The following is an 18,585-nucleotide window of genomic DNA, read 5'->3' as shown; positions in this document are numbered from 1 at the left end:
CACCCGGCAGTGCTCAGGGGTTATTCCTGGCTCCAGGCTCAGAAATTGCTCCTGGCAGGCACGGGAGGACCATATATGGGACGCCGGGATTCGAACCGATGACCTCCTGCATGAGAGGCAAACGCCTTACCTCCATGCTATCTCTCCGGCCCCGGAAAGGGAATTTTTTTAAAAGAACCTTTGGGACCTTGGTTAAGCAAACATTTCTTAACTAGGGCACAAAAGATGATGTATAAAATCAAAATCAATGTATAAATTGATTTCATTGAAATAAAAAAATGTTCACTATTCAAAAGACAAGTGAAAGAACATTTGAGTCAACAAAAAGTTATAGCACAGACTTACAGCCATGGGCTGGGGACTTAACTTAATGCATGTCCCATCACCAACCAGCACCTCATAGCTCCTTAGCATGGCGCAAGTGTGTCCTGGTGGCTCCTTGACACTGCAGGTCCTGAGAGCAGCAGCATGTCCACAAACCCCAGCAATGAGCCCCACCCTGGCCCAGCTGGCTGAGTACTAACTGCCAGGAATGGCCCTCACATCTCCTGATTACCACACTTGAGACCCAGGTAAAGAAAACACACATAGAAGAACGATTATGTTCAGAGTATATAAAGAACACTTAAAATTTAATAAAATAATACAGTATTTTTAATGAGCACCAGATAGACAAATCCACAGCATTCTAAAGTAGACAGACCGTGGTGGTCAAGGACAAGGGGAGAGAGAGCAAGCAATTCTCAAATATGCATAGCAGCTTTACTCATACCAGCCAACAACTCTCAAATGACATGTTTACCATCTGGCAAATGAGCAAACAACTTGTGGTATATTAGTACTAGGAAATGCTACTTAGAAATAAGGGGCCAGCAGGCCGGAGAGGTGGTGCTGGAGGTAAGGTGTCAGTCTTGCAAGCGCTATCCAAGGAAGGACCGTGGTTCTATCCCCCGGAGTCCCATGATCCCCCGAAGCCAGGGGCAATTTCTGAGCGCTTAGCGAGGAGTAACCCCTGAGCATGAAATGGGTGTGGCCCCAAAAAAACAAAAACAAACAAACAAAAAAAAAAAGAAATAAGGGGCCAAGTTCAGAAGCCAGCAAATGCAAAAGTTTTAAATGGTGCTAAATGAAAAGAACGAAAGACCAGGATTTATAAAATTCCAGTTATACACAATTCTAAAAAAGACAAAATTAATAATAGTAATAAGTAATAATAGTAATAGGCAGCTAAGTGGTTTCCAATAACTAGAAAAGAAGAGAAGGGATAGTTTACATGAGGTATGAAGACACTTCTGCAGGAAAAGGAAATGCTCTGTATCTTGTCTTGGGGAGTAGAGAGAGACACAAGCGAAACGTTTCACAGTCTACTGAACACGTAATGCTGGCATATTCTTCTGATGGTAAACAAGTAGTCAAAAAAACTAATTAGAAAAATCTGAAATCTCTGGACTAGACAATCAGTAGAGGAGGCAGGGGCTCATCAAGTATGTGGCTAACCCTGGTTGGAGCACTGCCAGGAGAAACCCCTGAGCATAACTGGGTGTGGTCCAGAACCAAAACCAAACCGAAGAAAAGATTATTTAAGCAAAGTTTTTAAACTGCAGAGCAACTCTGAAAGTGCTGTATTAGAAAGAATAATCTGGTGATCATATGCAGGTTAATGAGAATAGAAAATGATCAAATGCTTTGACATTAAATAATTGGCTATGTAGTCAAAACACTTAAAAGTCACAACTCTGCTACATTCATCTAAAACATAGTTATCATTTTACAGGTACTGATGCTAAATAACTGTTTGAGCAGAACAAATAGCCAAAACTGCCTGAACTACCAAAACAGACATTAAAGTCCGGAAAGCAAGAGGCCAGGTGAAAGGGTGCTATCATCCCGGCACAACCCACAGTCTGACTCCACCGTCTCCAACACCCACAAACAGCTGTTCAGAGCCCTCCACCGCATCCCGGTAATCCTCACATACTAAACAGAGGTCTTGAAGATAGAATGGCCTATAGTAACTAACCAAAAAACAATGACCCAACGAAAGCATCCAACGTTTGTTGGATGCATTCTTTTTTGTTTTGTTTTTTTTTGTTTTTTGTTTTTCGGGCCACACCCGTTAGATGCTCAGGGGTTACTCCTGGCTACGCGCTCAGAAATTGCCCCTGACTTGAGGGGGCCATATGGGACGCGGGGGGGAGGGGGGGGGTCGAACTGCGGTCCTTTCCTTGGCTAGCGCTTGCAAGGCAGACACCTTACCTCTAGCGCCACCTCACCGGCCCCTGTTGGATGCATTCTAACACAAGAATAAATTAAATTCTAACACAAGAACATTCTAACACAAGAACAATATATTAAATCTGAAAGGCTTAAGCATACTTTTCCAAAGTACCTTAGTAAACAGCAAAAACCTGATAGATGAATAATGAAAAGCAACATTTAAGACTACTCAATGCATGGGGCCAGAGCGGCCTTGCGTTCGCTAGCCTAGGATGGTCCTCCAAGCCAGAAGCAATTTCTGAGTGCATAGCCAGGAGTAACCCCTGAGCATCACCGGGTGTAGCCGAAAAACAAAAACAAAGAAGACTACTCAATGGACCGCTGCATGTGTAAGACCAAATACAGTGACAAATATTAATTATAACAAAGTCACCTTAGCACAGCTATTAGTGTCTCACATACCTGTTTCTGTCCATTAGACACACCTGACTGCCAGAGAGGTGAATCTATTCTACTTCCACACCTGATAAAGCATAAACGTCTACACAGGAGTCACTGAGATCCCAAGTGTGAATAATTAAATGAAAACTATTTCCAGTCCCATTTCCTAGCCCATTCCCCTCACAATGAACTTGAAGAGAGCAGAATCTGTTTCTTTTCTTCAATGACACATTCCCAGAATGAAACAATAACTGGTGCTACAGAGAAAGTACTTGTGGAATTACCTGACTCTCATTCTGGGCATGAGAATTAATTTCAATCCCCCAAAACTTGTCAATAACCAGCCCATATGAAGGGATGTGAAAGCAGGTTCATATTTACTCTATCTACTTAACGCTTCCCATTAAAGAAGCTTTTAGGCTATAGTTAAGATGACTGATGGTTGGGGCTAGAGCGATAGCACAGCAGTAGGGCGTTTGCCTTGCACACGGCCGACCCAGGATGGACAGTTCTGGGTTCAACCCCCAGCATCCCATATGTTCCAGAGCCAAGAATGATTTCTGGGCGAAGAGTCAAGAGTAACCCAAGAGTCACTGGGTGTGGCCCAAAAAACAAACAAACAAACAAACAAACAAAAGACTGCCTTCACAAGGTGCAGACTGAGCGACCACAGCCCCAGACACTCCAGTTGGATATTCTAAGGAAAATCTTGCCAAGCTACCACCACCTCAAGACGATGAGAGGAAGCTCCACTCTGATTAAGAACTAAAACAATAAAACAATAGGGCAGCAGTGATAGCACACTAGGGAGACCATTTGCCTTGGAAGTGGCTGGCCGGAGTTCAATCCCCAGCATCCCAAATGGTCACCAAGCAATGCCAAGAGAAATTACCAAGCACAGCACCAGGAATAACCCCTGAGCACTGCCTGGTATAGCCCAAAACTCTCTCTCTCTCTCTCTCTCTCTCTCTCTCTCTCTCTCTCTCTGTTTGTATGTATGTATATATGTTTGGGTTTTTTTTGTTTTGGGGTATGTATGTATGTGTGTATGTATATATAATTGTTTGGGTTTTTCTTTTTTTTTTTTGATTTTTGGGTCACACTGGGCAGGGCTCGGGGGACCATATGGGATGCGAACCACTTTCCTTCTGCATGCAAGGCAAACGCCTTACCTCCATACTATCTCTCCAGCCCGATGAATGTTATCTTTACAAAAATACGTGAAATAATTTTGGGGGTTGGAGATAGCGTGGAGGTAGGATGTTTGCCCTGCATGCAGAAGGATGGCGGTTCAAATTCCAGCATCCCATATGGTCCCCTGAGCCTGCCAGGAGCGATTTTTGATTTTTGAGCTTAGAGCCAGGAATAACCCAAGTACTGATGGGTGTGACCCAAAAATCCAAAAAAAAAAAAAAAGAGATAACATTCATCGGTGACCACAATCTTTAAAAGGACTGCAGTGTCTATGCAACTCTTAGCAGTTCACATGCTGACTTTATTTTATAAAACTGAATTAGGAAAAGAATGGATTTTCATTGTAACTGTCCTCTATAATTCATATAAAATGTATTATTTTCCTATATCTGTACTCACGGCTCTAGACTGGCTCCAGGCACCCAATGACCCCTACCTAAGCTCCAGCACCACTTGGTGTAAGCACCACCACAAAAGCCAAAACACAAAATCTGACAGAGATTTTTAAGTCAGAACTGAATGTGAGCACCCTTGTCAAATCTCTTAAAATGGGTCGATAAACTACAGACAGAATAAAAGCAAGTATATCACAGATCATAAATGGAACAATCGTAAGATACATATTCCAGCAAAGAAACTCTCCAATAGTAGCTCATGAAACAGTCCTTTCATCAGGCGTAGAAGACAGAAGTGACCAGAGCCGGACCAGACAGAAAAGCCGAGAGCAGGCAAGAATGCTGTGGTCTGACACTATCTTCCTGCTAACACGGAAATGGAGACAGCATTTGAAAAGACAACGCCAACCTCAAGAGCAGGGGATTGAGGAGGCCTAGAGCATCCCTCTGAGTTTCCTATACTTGCTTATCTGCATTTTAAAGGCCAACGTTATAAGCGCCATAGGGCTTTGTTTATAGCTGAGGAGTGCTGAGCACATACCAGGCATTCAATAAATAGTTCCTGAGTAAAGACTGCCTGGAGTCCCCACAGAATTAGAAGCTTCATGAGAGCAGGAATTTCAAGAGTCTCATTCACCATTTCCCAAGCCCTTAGGCATTGTAAGACCCAGACTAAGCAAACCCGATTTACTTCATGTGCTCGTAATCAGGAAACACACATGAAGTGGTGGTATAATATTCTGCGCACTATTATAGCACAGGCATTCACCAGCGAAGATAAGAGACTTCACAGAGCAGACTATCTTGACATCACACTCACGGCGAACGGTTTATTTCTTCAGAGAAGATAAATGCTGATTACTTTCCTAATCATCTCTGAACTACAGTGATACCTTAAATAATCCACAAATCTAGATTATAAAAAATTGAGAAACCAGTGTGCCAAACATGTTCACATTAACTTGAGATGACTTCCAAGAGATACTCCAAGTAATCAGAGAAAAAGCAAAGGCTATATGCCACACCCTCCTAATCTAAAACAACAGGATATCCTTCAGTTTGTTTAAAAAAAAAAAAAACTGCTCCCACTTACTCATCACACAAGTCAGTCATGACACTTTTCTGGGGGGAAAAAAGAGAAAAGGAAAAAATAAATGGTCACAGAAAACTGCAAACAAATGTACACTTGCCTTGCATGTCACTTAAAGGATCAGCATATGGAGGTCACATCAAGACCAGCAGCAAGAGTAACAGATTTTAGGGGAAATATCAAGTTACCACATTGCTAACTTCTGCTTTAAAGCAAGGGAGGGCTTGCGAGACAAGCCGGACTGCCTACCACTAGGCCCACACCGCTGGACTCATACCCTGGCACAGGCTCTGGGTACCAAGTAGCTGGGGAGAACTGCCAGAAGTAATTCTGTTTTAATTCTAATGAAACACATCACTCGATTTTAGGAAATCATTAATTTTGGAAGGTGAAAAAAAAGAGTACACTCTGGGGTAAAGTGCACTCTTATGACAAACTGTGACTAATATCATACAGCAGAATCCTTACGCTACCATACTAGCAACTCACTGGTTCTGAGATTTAATAAAAGCAAAAATGGTAACACAAAGGTGCAATAGTTTAAGATCTATGTACATCAAACAGCTCATGCACTTGATCTAGAAATCTATCTTTTACTTTGATGAACATCACGTATCCTGTTTATCACTCGCATATCACCAACAGGAGCCATGTTTATTAGGTGTACATACAAACATGACTTAAAGGGGTACAGGCCTTGCTTGATTTATTTTTCTCTCTCACATACACACAGACTCTGCGTTTTATACCATGCAGTATTAAGAGGAGGGATCAGCGTGAGCCTCATATAAGGCAAGTGCCTCAGCTCCTATACGATCTAGCCCTTAAAATTTCTCAATTTTAAAAACACTCAAAGAGGCCAAACAAAACATGTTTGTTGGCTAAATTTGAACTACAGCTGCATCTGGCCCAGAGGCATGTTTCTCAAACTAAGGCCTCGGGATAAGGGAAACCGCAGCATATACACAGAACAGAGTCTCAAAGGCACATTTTTATCCCAAGAATAGTTGCCTGGAATTTTGTGGAAGAGATTTTCCCTCCTTTTCAAATGGTGTAAAATGCAAAGCGTGTGTGTGTAAGAGAGATCTAGTCCAAATATCTGGTTTTCAAAAAATGTATCTGAAAACACAAACTCACAGAAAAGCTCTAACAAGAATAACACAATACAAAGGACATTCAATTCGGCATTCAACAAATTCACCTCCAGTTAACATTTTTCTCCTTTGACCTATTTGCACATGAACTTCCAATCTTTCCCCCTTTCTACAATACATATATATACACATAAGTGCACAAAGACCTGAATGGCTTGTCTACACAAAATACTTACCTATACTCTGAAGCACATTTACAGATTTGTCCTCATGGCTGAGCTAAGTCACACACATTACAAGCCTTTGTTTATTGCAAATTCAGTATGTCTATAACCTGAGGATAATCACTTTAGGTGGTACCTCAACGGACCACCCACATTTCAATTCTGCAAGTAAACCATTAACTGCCTGTGTAGCATTCCTACCTACATACAAGATCCAGTTCCAAGAACTGGTCAAGTAAAGGAGGATCACATGTAGTTGCCATATTCCTTTGTTAGTGTACTTTACCTGGGAGTATTTCCACAACCTTTCCTTGACTTTCTAATGTCTTTTTAAAAGTTCACTTCCACCCTTCCAAATGGGAAGCTGCCCATTTGCAGTTCAGTGCTTCCTCATGACTCAATTCAGATTATACGTTCCTGACTGGAGAAATGCGCAGGTGCTGTCTGTCTGTTGTTACTACTGACCAGTTACTATTTCCACCCCTTGCAAGTAATAAGCAATATACAGGGAGGTAAACAAAACCACGCAAATAAATATCCTGCTCCTCATTAAAAAAAATTCCCCCTATTAGCATCTATTCCTGATTCCTGCCTGAACCAGTTCTTATTACAATGATTGCAAAACATTCTCATAAATGTTTAACTTCAACAGACTGCAATAAAGCTAAATGTTGAAGTCCCTTAGGTATGATCAGCCAGCCCCCTCCACTCTTAGAGCACATAAAGTGCAATTGTTTGAGTGCAAGAGCAGGGACATGTAGAGCAGCTTCCAGAATAAAAACAAAGGAAGAAAAATGAGTTGAACCATACATTAAGATTGGCTAGGTTTCAAATTGCTAAATGAAGAGAGCCAGACAGGAGGCAACTTAATCAAGAAAGTGAGAGAGAGAGAGAGAGAGAGAGAGAGAGAGAGAGAGAGAGAGAGAGAGAGAGAGAGAGGAAAGAGGAGAGAGAGGAGAGAGAGAGAGAGAGAGAGAGAGAGAGAGAGAGGAGAGAGAGAGGAGAGAGAGAGAAGAGAGAGGGGGGAGAGAGAGTAGCGAGGGACAGAGATTCCTTTGGCAAAGTAAATAACATAGACTATCAGTTATATAAAAAAGGCACTTCTTTATATATTGAGTTTGCTTAAATGACAATGATTCTGAAATTCTGGTTTTGCTCAGATTCCAAATTCTTCCAAATCAGAGCTCACAACTCATTCTACTTAAAGCTGCCCATCTGCCTGTTCTGTTTATCAGTAGTCCTCCACCAGTCTCTTAAACATAGGCATTAGCCTTTACCACCTGATTATGACCCATAGCAGGAAGTCAAGTGTTACACCACAAAGTAAATAACTGAAATTAAAGGTTTCTGTAAGCAGGATCATGTGAAGCACCAACTTTTTTTTTAAGTAGGGATTTTTTTTATTTAAGGTTTAGAGTCAAAGGAGCAAAGTAAAAAACGGTGTTAGAGTGGCAATTGTTGTTTGCATAGGCCCACCAAAATATGGGTGACATGGAAAGGAAACGCCTTGGCATAAATACAAGGAGACCCTACCCCTGAAGTTTCCTGGCATAAGACCAGCTCTAGGTTCTGGCAGAATCGTTTGTCTAATCCAAGTCCTTGTCTGTAGTGCAATACAGTTTTCTTTTTCTTTTTTTTTTTTTTTTTTTTTTGGTTTTTGGGCCACACCCAGCAGTGCTCAGGTGTTACTCCTGGCTGTCTGCTCAGAAATAGCTCCAGGCAGGCACGGGGGGGAGGGGGGGGGGGGAGACACACCATATGGGACACCGGGATTCGAACCAACCACCTTTGGTCCTGGATCGGCTGCTTGCAAGGCAAAAGCCGCTGTGCTATCTCTCCATGCCCAATACAGTTTTATTTTTCAAACAGTCTTTGTTGTTGGCAAAAGATCCTGGAATCTGCATATCCTACATTGAAGTCAGGCTGGTATCTAGCGTCCTCTAGTTGCACCTCACAATTAACGGGCAATGCAGAGAGCCCTGTCCAGTAAGCAGGACATTACTCTTGTTAAGTTTTCTCAGTGTTAGGGAAGTCTCTTTTGAGTAGGTCGATGTCAGAGCAGCAGTAGGGTCTTCCCTGGTAGAGGATTGCTTCCAGGTGATGTTATAGACAATGTTGGATGTTTCATAGGTGGCTTCCCTAGTTCAGGGGTGAATGGAGAATGCCCATTCTTCTGAGGCCTGGAAGCACCAACTTTTAATAGCTTTTCTTTCATCCATTCTTTTTACACCTTTTTAATATTAATTCAATAAAATATACTGGTTTCAAAATCCACAATAACAAATCATACAAAAGACCTGCCTGACGTTCTCTATAACCTGACTACCAAAAGCTTTGATCAGAAAGATCTATTCTTGATCAATGGAAGTTCTGAAATTATGTTTATTCCTTTTTGTAAGTGAAGGAAGAAGACAAATGAGAGCAGCAGATGAGCAATAAACTTTTACCCTGCAATTAAAATTTTAGCCCTTTCCTACCCTTTATTGCTGTTGTTAAAATGACCTGGGCTCTCATATTTTGAAGTTAGTTTTCTTTTTTCTTTGTTTTTCTTTGGTTTTTGGGCAATACCTGAAAACACTCAGGGGTTACTCCTGGCTATGCGCTCAGAAATCACTCCTGGCTAGGGGGACTATATGGGACGCGGGGGGCGGGGGGGATCGAACTGCGGTCTGTCCTAGGCTCGAGGTCTGTCCTAGGCTAGCGCAGGCAAGGCAGGCACCTTACCTCTAGCACCACCATGCCGGCCCCTGAAGTTAGTTTACTAAAGACCTCTAGGAAGTGGTATATGATAATTTTTTAATCTTGAAAAGCAAAATCTTTTTTTTCCTTCCCCTTGGCTTTTGGGTCACACCCAGCAGAGCTCAAGGGTTACCCCTAGGTCTACACTCAGAAATCACTCCTGGCAGGCTCGGGGGACCCTATGGGATGCTGGGATTCAAACCATCGTCCTTCTGCATGCAAGGCAAATGCCCTACCTCTATGCTATCTCCCCGGCTCGAAAAGCAAAATCTTTTATGAAGCAATGAGACAATGAAGATACTAAATTGTACTGGCTCCCGATGGCTCCTTAGACTTAGGTACTGGCTCCCTATCTATCCTTCACATTTTACTGGATCATGAAATCACCATTATTCTACTATGAGATTTGGGGGGCAGACAACTAGTTCTGCAGGTAGGGTACTTGTATTGCACATAGCCAACCTGGATTCAATCCTCAGCACTCACTGTCTCCAGAGCCAGGAGTGACCCCAAAAGCAGAGTAAGTCCTAAACCACGGTGTGAATCAAAATACACACACACACACACACACACACACACACAAACACACACACACAAGTGTCAACTTCTGTGAAGTTAACAATTGAGAGGGTGTCTAAGACATCATACAATTAAGAATGATAATAAAGGGGCCAGAGAGATAGCATGAAGGTAGGGTGGTTCGAATCCCAGCATCCCATATGGCCCCCGAGCCTGCCAGGAGCGATTTCTGAGAGTAGAGCCAGGAGTAACCCCTAAGCGCTGCCGGGTATGATCCCCCCACCCCGAAACCCCCTCAAAAAAAGAATTATGGGGGCCGGGCGGTGGCGCTGGAGGTAAGGTGCCTGCCTTGCCTGCAAATGCCTAGGACGGACCGCGGTTCGATCCCCCGGCATCCCATATGGTCCCCCAAGAAGCCAGGAGCAACTTCTGAGCGCATAGCCAGGAGTAACCCCTGAGCGTCACAGGGTGTGGCCCAAAAACCAAAAAAAAAAAAAAAGAATTCTACCCTTTAAGAAGAGATTTGTGTAATTACCCTAAGAATACTCCTATGCTAAAAGTTCAAGAATGAATACTTGGGCCAGAGAGATAGCATGGAGGTAGGACGTTTGCCTCGCAAGCAGCCGATCCAGGACCAAAGGTGGTTGGTTCAAATCCCGGCATCCCATAGGGTCCCCCAAGCCTGCCAGGAGCGATTTCTGAGCGTAGAGCCAGGAGTAGTCCCTGAGCACTGCCGGGTGTGACCCAAAAACCAAAAACCCAAAGAAAGAAAAAAAGAAAAGAGTGAATACTTTGGGCTAAGAATAAAAATACAGGGATGTTCATCACTGTGGGGATAAGTCAGGGAAGAGACTACTACAACAGCCTAAAGGGAAATGGTGACTTTGGATGAGGACTGGCTTCTGAAAGCAGGTAAAGTTAGTTATCTCCATGATACCCTGTCAGTGAACAGTATTACAACCACAGTGCCTAAAAAGGTAAAAGAAAAAGAAAAACAAGTGTTTGCCAGAGAGCCAGGCTGGGGACTGGGAGGGAAATTGGGGACACTGGTGAAGGGACTGGTGTTCAAACACTGACCCCATGAAAATCAATCATGAATAACTTTGTAATTATGGTGATTTAATAGATTAATTGTAAAAAGGAAGGGGAATGTTCATAAAGACAATTTTTGAGCTGGGTCCTGAAACTCACTGAAGAGTAATCGCTAGCATGAAAAAAGCCAACCAAATTGGGTAGCAAGAAATAGGTCGTTCTGGCCAGAAACCCAGTAAGACAGTAAAAAGAGATGATGGGGGAGCGAGCACTTGAAAATAAAGCTAAGGTGCTTTCATAGTAATGACTAAGGCAGTAAATCTAAGAGTGAGTGAGTGAGTGAGTGAGTGAGTGAGTGAGTGAGTGAGTGAGTGAGTGAGTGAGTGAGTGAGTGAGTGAATGAAAATTGGTAGCTTTAGGAACGGTCATCTTCCCCTCTTCTCCCCACACAAAGTAAACAGGGTAGAGGAGGCTTCCAGAAGACATGGAAAAGTCCAAGAGTAAGTAGGAAGTATCTGAACTGTTGCAGTGGGAAAAGAAAAGGGTAAGAAACAGTGGTAAGAATGAGTATATCTTGGGCCGGAGAGATAGCACGGCGGCGTTTGCCTTGCAAGCAGCCGACTCAGGACCTAAGGTGGTTGGTTCGAATCCCGGCGTCCCATAGGGTCCCCCGTGCCTGCCAGGAGCTATTTCTGAGCAGATAGCCAGGAGGAACCCCTGAGCACCGCAGGGTGTGGCCCCCCCCCCAAAAAAAAATAATAAAGAATGAGTCCATCTTAAGAGATGTAAGGGAGTTAGAATGATAGGATAGTATAGTGGATAGGATGTGTGCTGCACACAAGTGACTGACCTGGTTTGATCCCCTAAACCCTCCAATGAGTGATCCCTGAGTACAGAGCGAGGAGTAACTCCCAAGTATCACAGGGTGTGACCCAAGAAACTAAAAGGAAGGGAGCAGGAGGAGAGGGCGTCGTATAGGCGAAAATAGGAATCAAAAAAGGTTCTGAGCGTTGGGGCCTGAGAGAGCAGAGTGGGTTGGGTGTTTGCTGGATCCCGGCACCCCAGAGGGTCACCCCAAGACTGCCAGGAGTGATTTCTGAGGCAGGGCCAGGAGTAAACCCCTGAACACCGCCAGGTGCGGCCCCAAAACCAAAAACAAAAGGTTCTGAGCCTTGCATACCGACAGGAAACAAGGCCACTTTAGGAGAAGAGTTTAGATTCAGGCATATATTAGATGAGGGGTACCACTAAATTATAAAACCGTAACAGGATATGGAAAAGAACACCACTTCCATCAGAAACATCTGAGTGTAATGGTGGGTGGGTAGACATTAGGTCAGGATCCAATGAAAACACCAAACTGTAAGACTATCTCTAGTTCCATAACTCCAAAAAACCAGGCATAAGACTAAAAATAAGCATATGTTACTATCAGCTGCACACAAATAAACGTGAGATCATTTGTCTTCCTCCTTTTGTATTGTTTTCAACACTCAAAAATACCACCAGGCCCAGAAAAAAGCTCAGAGGGCCTCAGTACATGCTGTGCAGGCACAAGGTCCAGAGTTTCATCCCCAAACCACACCTCATCACTGCCAGGTGTCACTGTGGAGGCCCCTACCAAGCACCCCGGACCAGAACAACATTGTATCACCAGGCCTGACTGAGCACTGACGCATGAGGTCCACTGGGACAGGCTGACTACCACAGGGAGTGGCCCCCTCACTGTTTGTGAGTCCCTCCCACCAAATCAGGCATGGGCACACGTGTACACACACACACACACACACACACACAAACAGGACAGGAGTTGATAGTACAGCAGGTAGGGCACTTTCACCCCCAACACCAAACACAGTCCCCTAAGCTCCACCAAGCTTCCACAGAGCTGAGAGGCTCCAGGAGTAAGGCCTGATCACTGCGGCGTGAAGGCCTCCACCAAAAAGGAAATCAGACAAAATTAGTTCATTAGGAAAAAAAACAGACTTGGCCTGGAGAGCATGTACAATGTGCTTGCATGAAGCCATCCCAAGCTCAGTCCCAAACCATCCCAAATTTAATCCCCAGAACCACATGTAGTCTCCTGAGCACCACCAGGTATCACCCCGAAACCAAAAAGTAAAATTAAAAGCCAGTCAGGTAAATTCCGCAGTCTCCAACTGTTCTCTCAGAAGGGAACAGCATTCTCAACCGTGCTTCCTTCTCCACTCTGGTCTGGCACCTGCACTTAAACCTCTCCAGATATCCGTGTAAACCAGACTGCTAGCTCCTAACCGGCAAGCAGCATGTCTCCTATTTGTCCTTCCCAAAAGGACAAGCGCACACAGAACCAAGGACAAAACTGGTGTTAATCTACACTCAGGTTAAGAAATACTCTAATTTTTAGACCACCAAGCTAGGTGAGTCTAAACCAGGGGTCTCAAACTCACGGCCCTCCGTACAACATTTGGTGGCCCTGCCCTTGAGGAATGTTTTTTGTTTTGTTTTAGTTGTTTGGGTCACATCCCCTAACGTTCAAGGCTTACTACTGACTTTGCACTCAAGGATCACCCCGACTTTGCCTCCTGCAGCCCCCAGGTAAATTGAGTTTGAGATCCCTGGTCTAAACAGTAGCAGAGAAAGCTTTTATCAAACACCAACCATCGTCCTATATATCCTCAGACAATGACTTTACTGACAACAATGGAACAATTATTTCAAACTGACAGTGCTGATCTAAGTTTCAATCACTTCATTTGCCTTTGTGTTGTAATAAATAATATGAAGTGACTTCGTTTCTGCCTACATGAGGGGAAGGTGTGGTGGTGAGTGGGAAGTGGGGGACATTGGTGGAAGGAAGGTCATACTGAGGATGGAACGTTTAATGCTCGAAACAACTGTATTATGAACAACTTGGTAAATCAATGTTATAATGAGAAATTTAAAAAGATACCTCTTGTTTAGATGCTAGTGACCATTTAAAAGTTCCAAGTCATGCCATGTTAAATAATGTAAGCCAACCACTAGCATTTCAAGAGAGAACCAACAAGAAATAAAAAGTTGTGTAATATAAATTCCAATAATGTCATCACATGAGACACTGTGTGACTAAAAGAAAAAAATCTTTCTAATATTTTTTGTTTGTTTGTTTTTTTTTGGGGGGGGGGGGGGAGTCACACCCGGCAGTGCTCAGGGGTTATTCCTGGCTCTACGTTCAGAAATCGCTCCTGGCAGGCTCGGGGACGCTATGGGATGCGGGGATTCAAACCACCGTCCTCCTGCATGCAAGACAAATGCCTTACCTCCATGCTATGTCTCCGGCCCCCCTGATTAATATTTTTAAATGATGCAGTGCATCATTCTTTTAAGGGGTAAATCTCATGTAAAACAGAAAAAGGTTTTAAATGATGATGCTAATGAAGTCGGAAATATTTCATACTTGGGGGCAGAAGAAACAGTGCAGGTTTGTCTTGATCTCACTAGAAAAGAGAGGTTAAAAAGATGAAGCATCGAGCGCATCTAAGCCCTGCTTTTGGAAGGCCGGCGTACAAAAGGGGCCCCGACAGCTCCTACTCGGCACCTACGTGAGATTTAAGCTAAAGGCTACATCTACTCCGTGTAGGAAGCGCTTGCAGTGTGGAGACAGGGAGGGAGGCCGTGAATACGGATGGTTAGAGAGCTTCCCCACGGCACACAATTGAAAACAAAGAAGTAAACGCCAGGGCCTGGACAAGAGTGCCGAGGCGGTTCGGCCGCTCGCTTCGCCAGAGGCCAAGTGTGATCCGACCCCCTCACAGCCAGCGCTGGGTTTCTAGAGACCCCCGGAGAGACCCCTGAGCTCCGGGCCCTCGAGACGAGCGTCTCTAAAGTTCTGTCCTTAGGAATGAGTCCGAGGAACGAAGCCTTAGGGAAACCCCGCAGTGTGGGTCCCAGCCGTGTTGCCCGCAGCCCCTGGAGTGCAGAGGTGAAGTGAAAGACCTTCTTGGACTACGTGCGTGCCAACCAGATGTGCTGAAGGGGGCGCGATCCGTTGGTCCGGCGGGGGCTCGCCAGGCGGCTCTCTGGGCTTCTCTGAGGGGGGCCCTTTCCGCAGCCCCTGCCCCTGCCCGGGCGCATCTGGAGACAGGACAGCGGTGGCCACTAAGGAAGGTCGGACCGCCAAAGCGCCCTGCACGGCGGTGTCGTGCGCGGCTGCCAGGGAAGCGTCCCGCTCGACGGGGGCTGCGGAGCCCGGCGAGGCCCGGCCGGGTGGGTGTGGCGGCGGCGCGCGGGCCCCGAAGCCCTCCCGGGTGTGCGGGCGGGACGCGGGGGCAGCAGCGGAGCCGCCTCGGCCGAGGCGTCGTGTGGCGGGCGGGCGGCCGGGCCGGGCCGGGCGGAGGCCGCGAGCAGCCACGAGGCCCGGGCGGGCGCCGGAAGGCCGCGGGGCGGGAGGGCGACGCGGCTCGAGGCGAGGGGCGCAGGTGCCTGCGGGGCGGACGGGCGGGCGGCGGGGTCACCCCGGACCACAACATGGAGGGACGGACGGACGGACGGACGGAGGGACGGACGCCGGACACAACGCGCCCGACTCACCCAGGCTGCCGGCGAAGCCGTCCATCTTGCGGGGCCGCGCCGGGCCGGCCGCTTCATTCAGACCACGACGCGCTCCGCGGACGCCGCTCGATCGCTCCCTCGCTCGACCGCCCGCCGCCTCGCGCACACCGAAGAAGCCGCCCGGCCCCGCCCCGCCGCCCGGGGAGGCCGTCAGTCCGGCGGACACAGTCGCCCGCCCGCCGCGCAGGCCACGCCCCCGACGTCCCACGGGGCACGCCCCACGTCGCTCATGCCACGCCCTACGCCCCACTAGCCACGCCCCAAGCCGCACAGGCCACGCCTCCGTTGCTCCCTGCGAGCCGGGCCACGCCCCCGACGCCGCGCACGCCACGCCCCCGCCCCAGCGCGCGGACCGAGCCACGCCGCGCGCGCCACGCCCCCGTCGCCCCGCGCACGCCCCGGCCCAATCGAGGTACACGACGCGAGCCGGGTCACGCCCCCGCCGCGCACGGCGCCGGCGCGCTTCCGGTCCCGCCTCCACGCGGCGGCGCGGGGCGTGGTCTCTGCCAGCCCCGCCCCCTCCCCTTAGCGGCGGCTTCCACGCCGCCCGGCCTGCGCCTGCGCCTGCGCGCCGAGCCGAGCCGAGCCGAGCCGAGCCGAGCCGAGCCGAGCCGAGCCGAGCCGAGCCGAGCCGAGCCGAGCCGAGCCGAGCGGGCAGCCCACCTGTGCAAGCCTCGACCCTGGTCTGGGCTGCGTGCGTTGCCAGCTCCTCGGCCGGAACCACCTTCTCCTCTCTCCCTCCACCGCCGGCCCGGCGTCCCCCATGCAGACAGGCTCTCTTGGTTCTGGGCTTAGGAGAGTGGTTTGCACCCACCCTGCCTGCGAAAGGGGAGCCCCTCTGGACTATGGACCCACCCGTGGGGGGAACCTCGGGGAGGCCAAGGCCCTGCGTGGGCTGTAGGCCCGGCAGATCTGCAGGGCAGACGGCTTCGTGATCGCCCCAGATGGGCCTGGTAGGGGCCTCGGGGCCAGCTCACAGCCTCCCTGGGACCTGGATCGAGCGGGCAGGCCTCACTCAGTCCTGCTGCCTGCAACTCCACTGGGCCCGTCCCAACCCATGATTTACCGGACCCATCTGAGCGTGTCCCCTTCCCTTACTCCTCCAAGGCCCCGGCCGCCTTTATGTTTTGGCTCTTAAGGCGTGGATTCCTCCCATTAACAAAGCCAGGATCAGACGGGAGAGGTGGAAACCTGAGAGTAGGAGCCCTGGACTGCAAAGGATGGGGTCCCAAGTCCCCTAAAAATACCCCCTAAAGGGGCTGGAGAGATAATACAGCATTAGGGTGTTTTGCTTGCACATAGCTAACCCGGGTTCCATCTCTGGCATCCCATGGGGTCCGTCCGTCTCCCCCCCCCACCCACCCCCCCGAGCCTGCCAGGAGTTACCACTGAGCACAGCTGTATGTGGCTCCAAAACAAATAAGCAAAAATCCCCCTAAAGATCCGAGTGTCTTTCCTTCTGCAGAAGTGAGACACGTGTCCTCAGAGTCCTCAGCTGTGCACATGGGCCCAAGGCAGCCGAGAGAAACCCAGGGTGTAGACTGAGGGCTGAAGCTCCTTCAACTTTAAACCATGACCCATGCTTTCCCTCGCCTCGGGGTCCATTTCTGGAAGTTTCACCGTGTATCATGGCTGTGCCCTGCATGTGGCTCTCTGCCGAGGCCCATCACAGCAGGACCTGAGGTCCTGCACCTGTCTGACCAGTCTGTGTTGTTTTACTACATGGCTCCACACAGGGTCCCCTATGTTGGGAGCAGAGAGAAGGACACAGTGCTGTGGGTCCTGAATAGTCACTCTCTCAGGGGAAACTTTTGAGGAAGGTGAACACAAATTCACAAGTACAAAATTAGGTCCAATGAAGTGTTGACTTCGTCTAAAATTTTTGCATATGTTAAGAAACCTTCGAAAACAATCAATCTTGACAGGGGAGAAATGTCATCATTCATTACCTGCTCAGCAGCCTCCAATACCCTGAACTGTTAGTCGCACACAAAGCATCTCTTCAATGGTTTGTTTCTTCCCCCTTTAAAGACCCTTCAGGGAGGGCTGGAATGATGGCACAGCAGGTAAAGTGTTCGCCGACCCGGGTTTGATCCCAGGCATCCCATATGGTCAGTCACCCCAACACTGCCAGGGATGTGTCCTGAACACAGAGTCAGGAGTAACCCCTGAGCACTATCAGGTGCTAAAAATAAAAACATCCTTCAGGGGCCAAAGAGATAGTACCAGGGACAGTATTCGCCTAACACATGGTTCACCCAGGTTTGATCCCCAGCATCCCATATGGCCCCCTCAAGCACTGCCAGGAGTACAGAGCCAAGACTACCCCTGAATATTTCCAGGTGTGACCCAACCCCGGCCCCAAGAGGAAAGATCCTTCACTGGGGTCCTGCTGTGACAGATTTTGCACTCAGTTGCTTCATATGTTGGTACCCCAGCTTCTTGTCATAGAGGCCCTAAGCAGGTTTAGAATGTGACTGCCGGGCCCGGAGAGATAACACAGCGGCGTTTGCCTTGCAAGCAGCCGATCCAGGACCAAAGGTGGTTGGTTCGAATCCCGGTGTCCCATAGGGTCCCCCGTGCCTGCCAGGAGCTATTTCTGAGCAGACAGCCAGGAGTGACCCCTGAGCACTGCCGGGTGTGCCCCCCCCCAAAAAAAAAAAAGAAAAGAAGAAAAGAAAAGAAAAGAAAAGAAAATGTGACTGTCACTTTCAGCAGAAGGGGGTCAGGCTCTTCCTCAGCATGCTTGGTCAGAGTCACCTCTACGATCGATGGCTGGTTTGGGCTAAGTGGAAACAGCTCACAAATTGAGAACAGACTGGCAGAATTCAGATCAGCTTCATTTTGGATAATTCTCATTTGGAAAAAAAAAAAAAAAGGAAGGGGGAATGCAGTGAGTCTACAAGTTTAATAGACTTCATTATGGGGTCTGTTCCTAACAGGAGAAAACTTCGACGTCAGTGAGGACCAAACATTCTCTTAGAGCCAAATCTAGATGGTGACTGGGCGAGTCTTCCCTGGATGAGTTTTGGCATTTGGAGTTTCAAAGGTGGTTTCTCCCATGCTGG

The 18,585-nt window shown here is 47.6% G+C and overlaps 1 protein-coding gene across 1 annotated transcript in view; it reads right to left on the bottom strand.

Annotated features, from left to right (window-relative positions):
* Nucleotides 1–15,559, bottom strand: part of EML4 (EMAP like 4) — a 96,495-nt gene extending 80,936 nt beyond the window's left edge. Inside the window, exon 1 of the mRNA XM_049784297.1 lies at nucleotides 15,497–15,559. Within this exon, the coding sequence (XP_049640254.1) occupies nucleotides 15,497–15,521 (25 nt within the window). The 5' untranslated portion in view covers nucleotides 15,522–15,559. The remainder of the gene's footprint in view (nucleotides 1–15,496) is intronic.
* Nucleotides 15,560–18,585: the final 3,026 nt, after the last annotated feature.

Source organism: Suncus etruscus, chromosome 12 (genome assembly GCF_024139225.1).
Source record: "Suncus etruscus isolate mSunEtr1 chromosome 12, mSunEtr1.pri.cur, whole genome shotgun sequence".
In the NCBI taxonomy this organism is placed as follows: domain Eukaryota; kingdom Metazoa; phylum Chordata; class Mammalia; order Eulipotyphla; family Soricidae; genus Suncus; species Suncus etruscus.
This window is presented reverse-complemented; position numbering and strand designations above follow the sequence as displayed.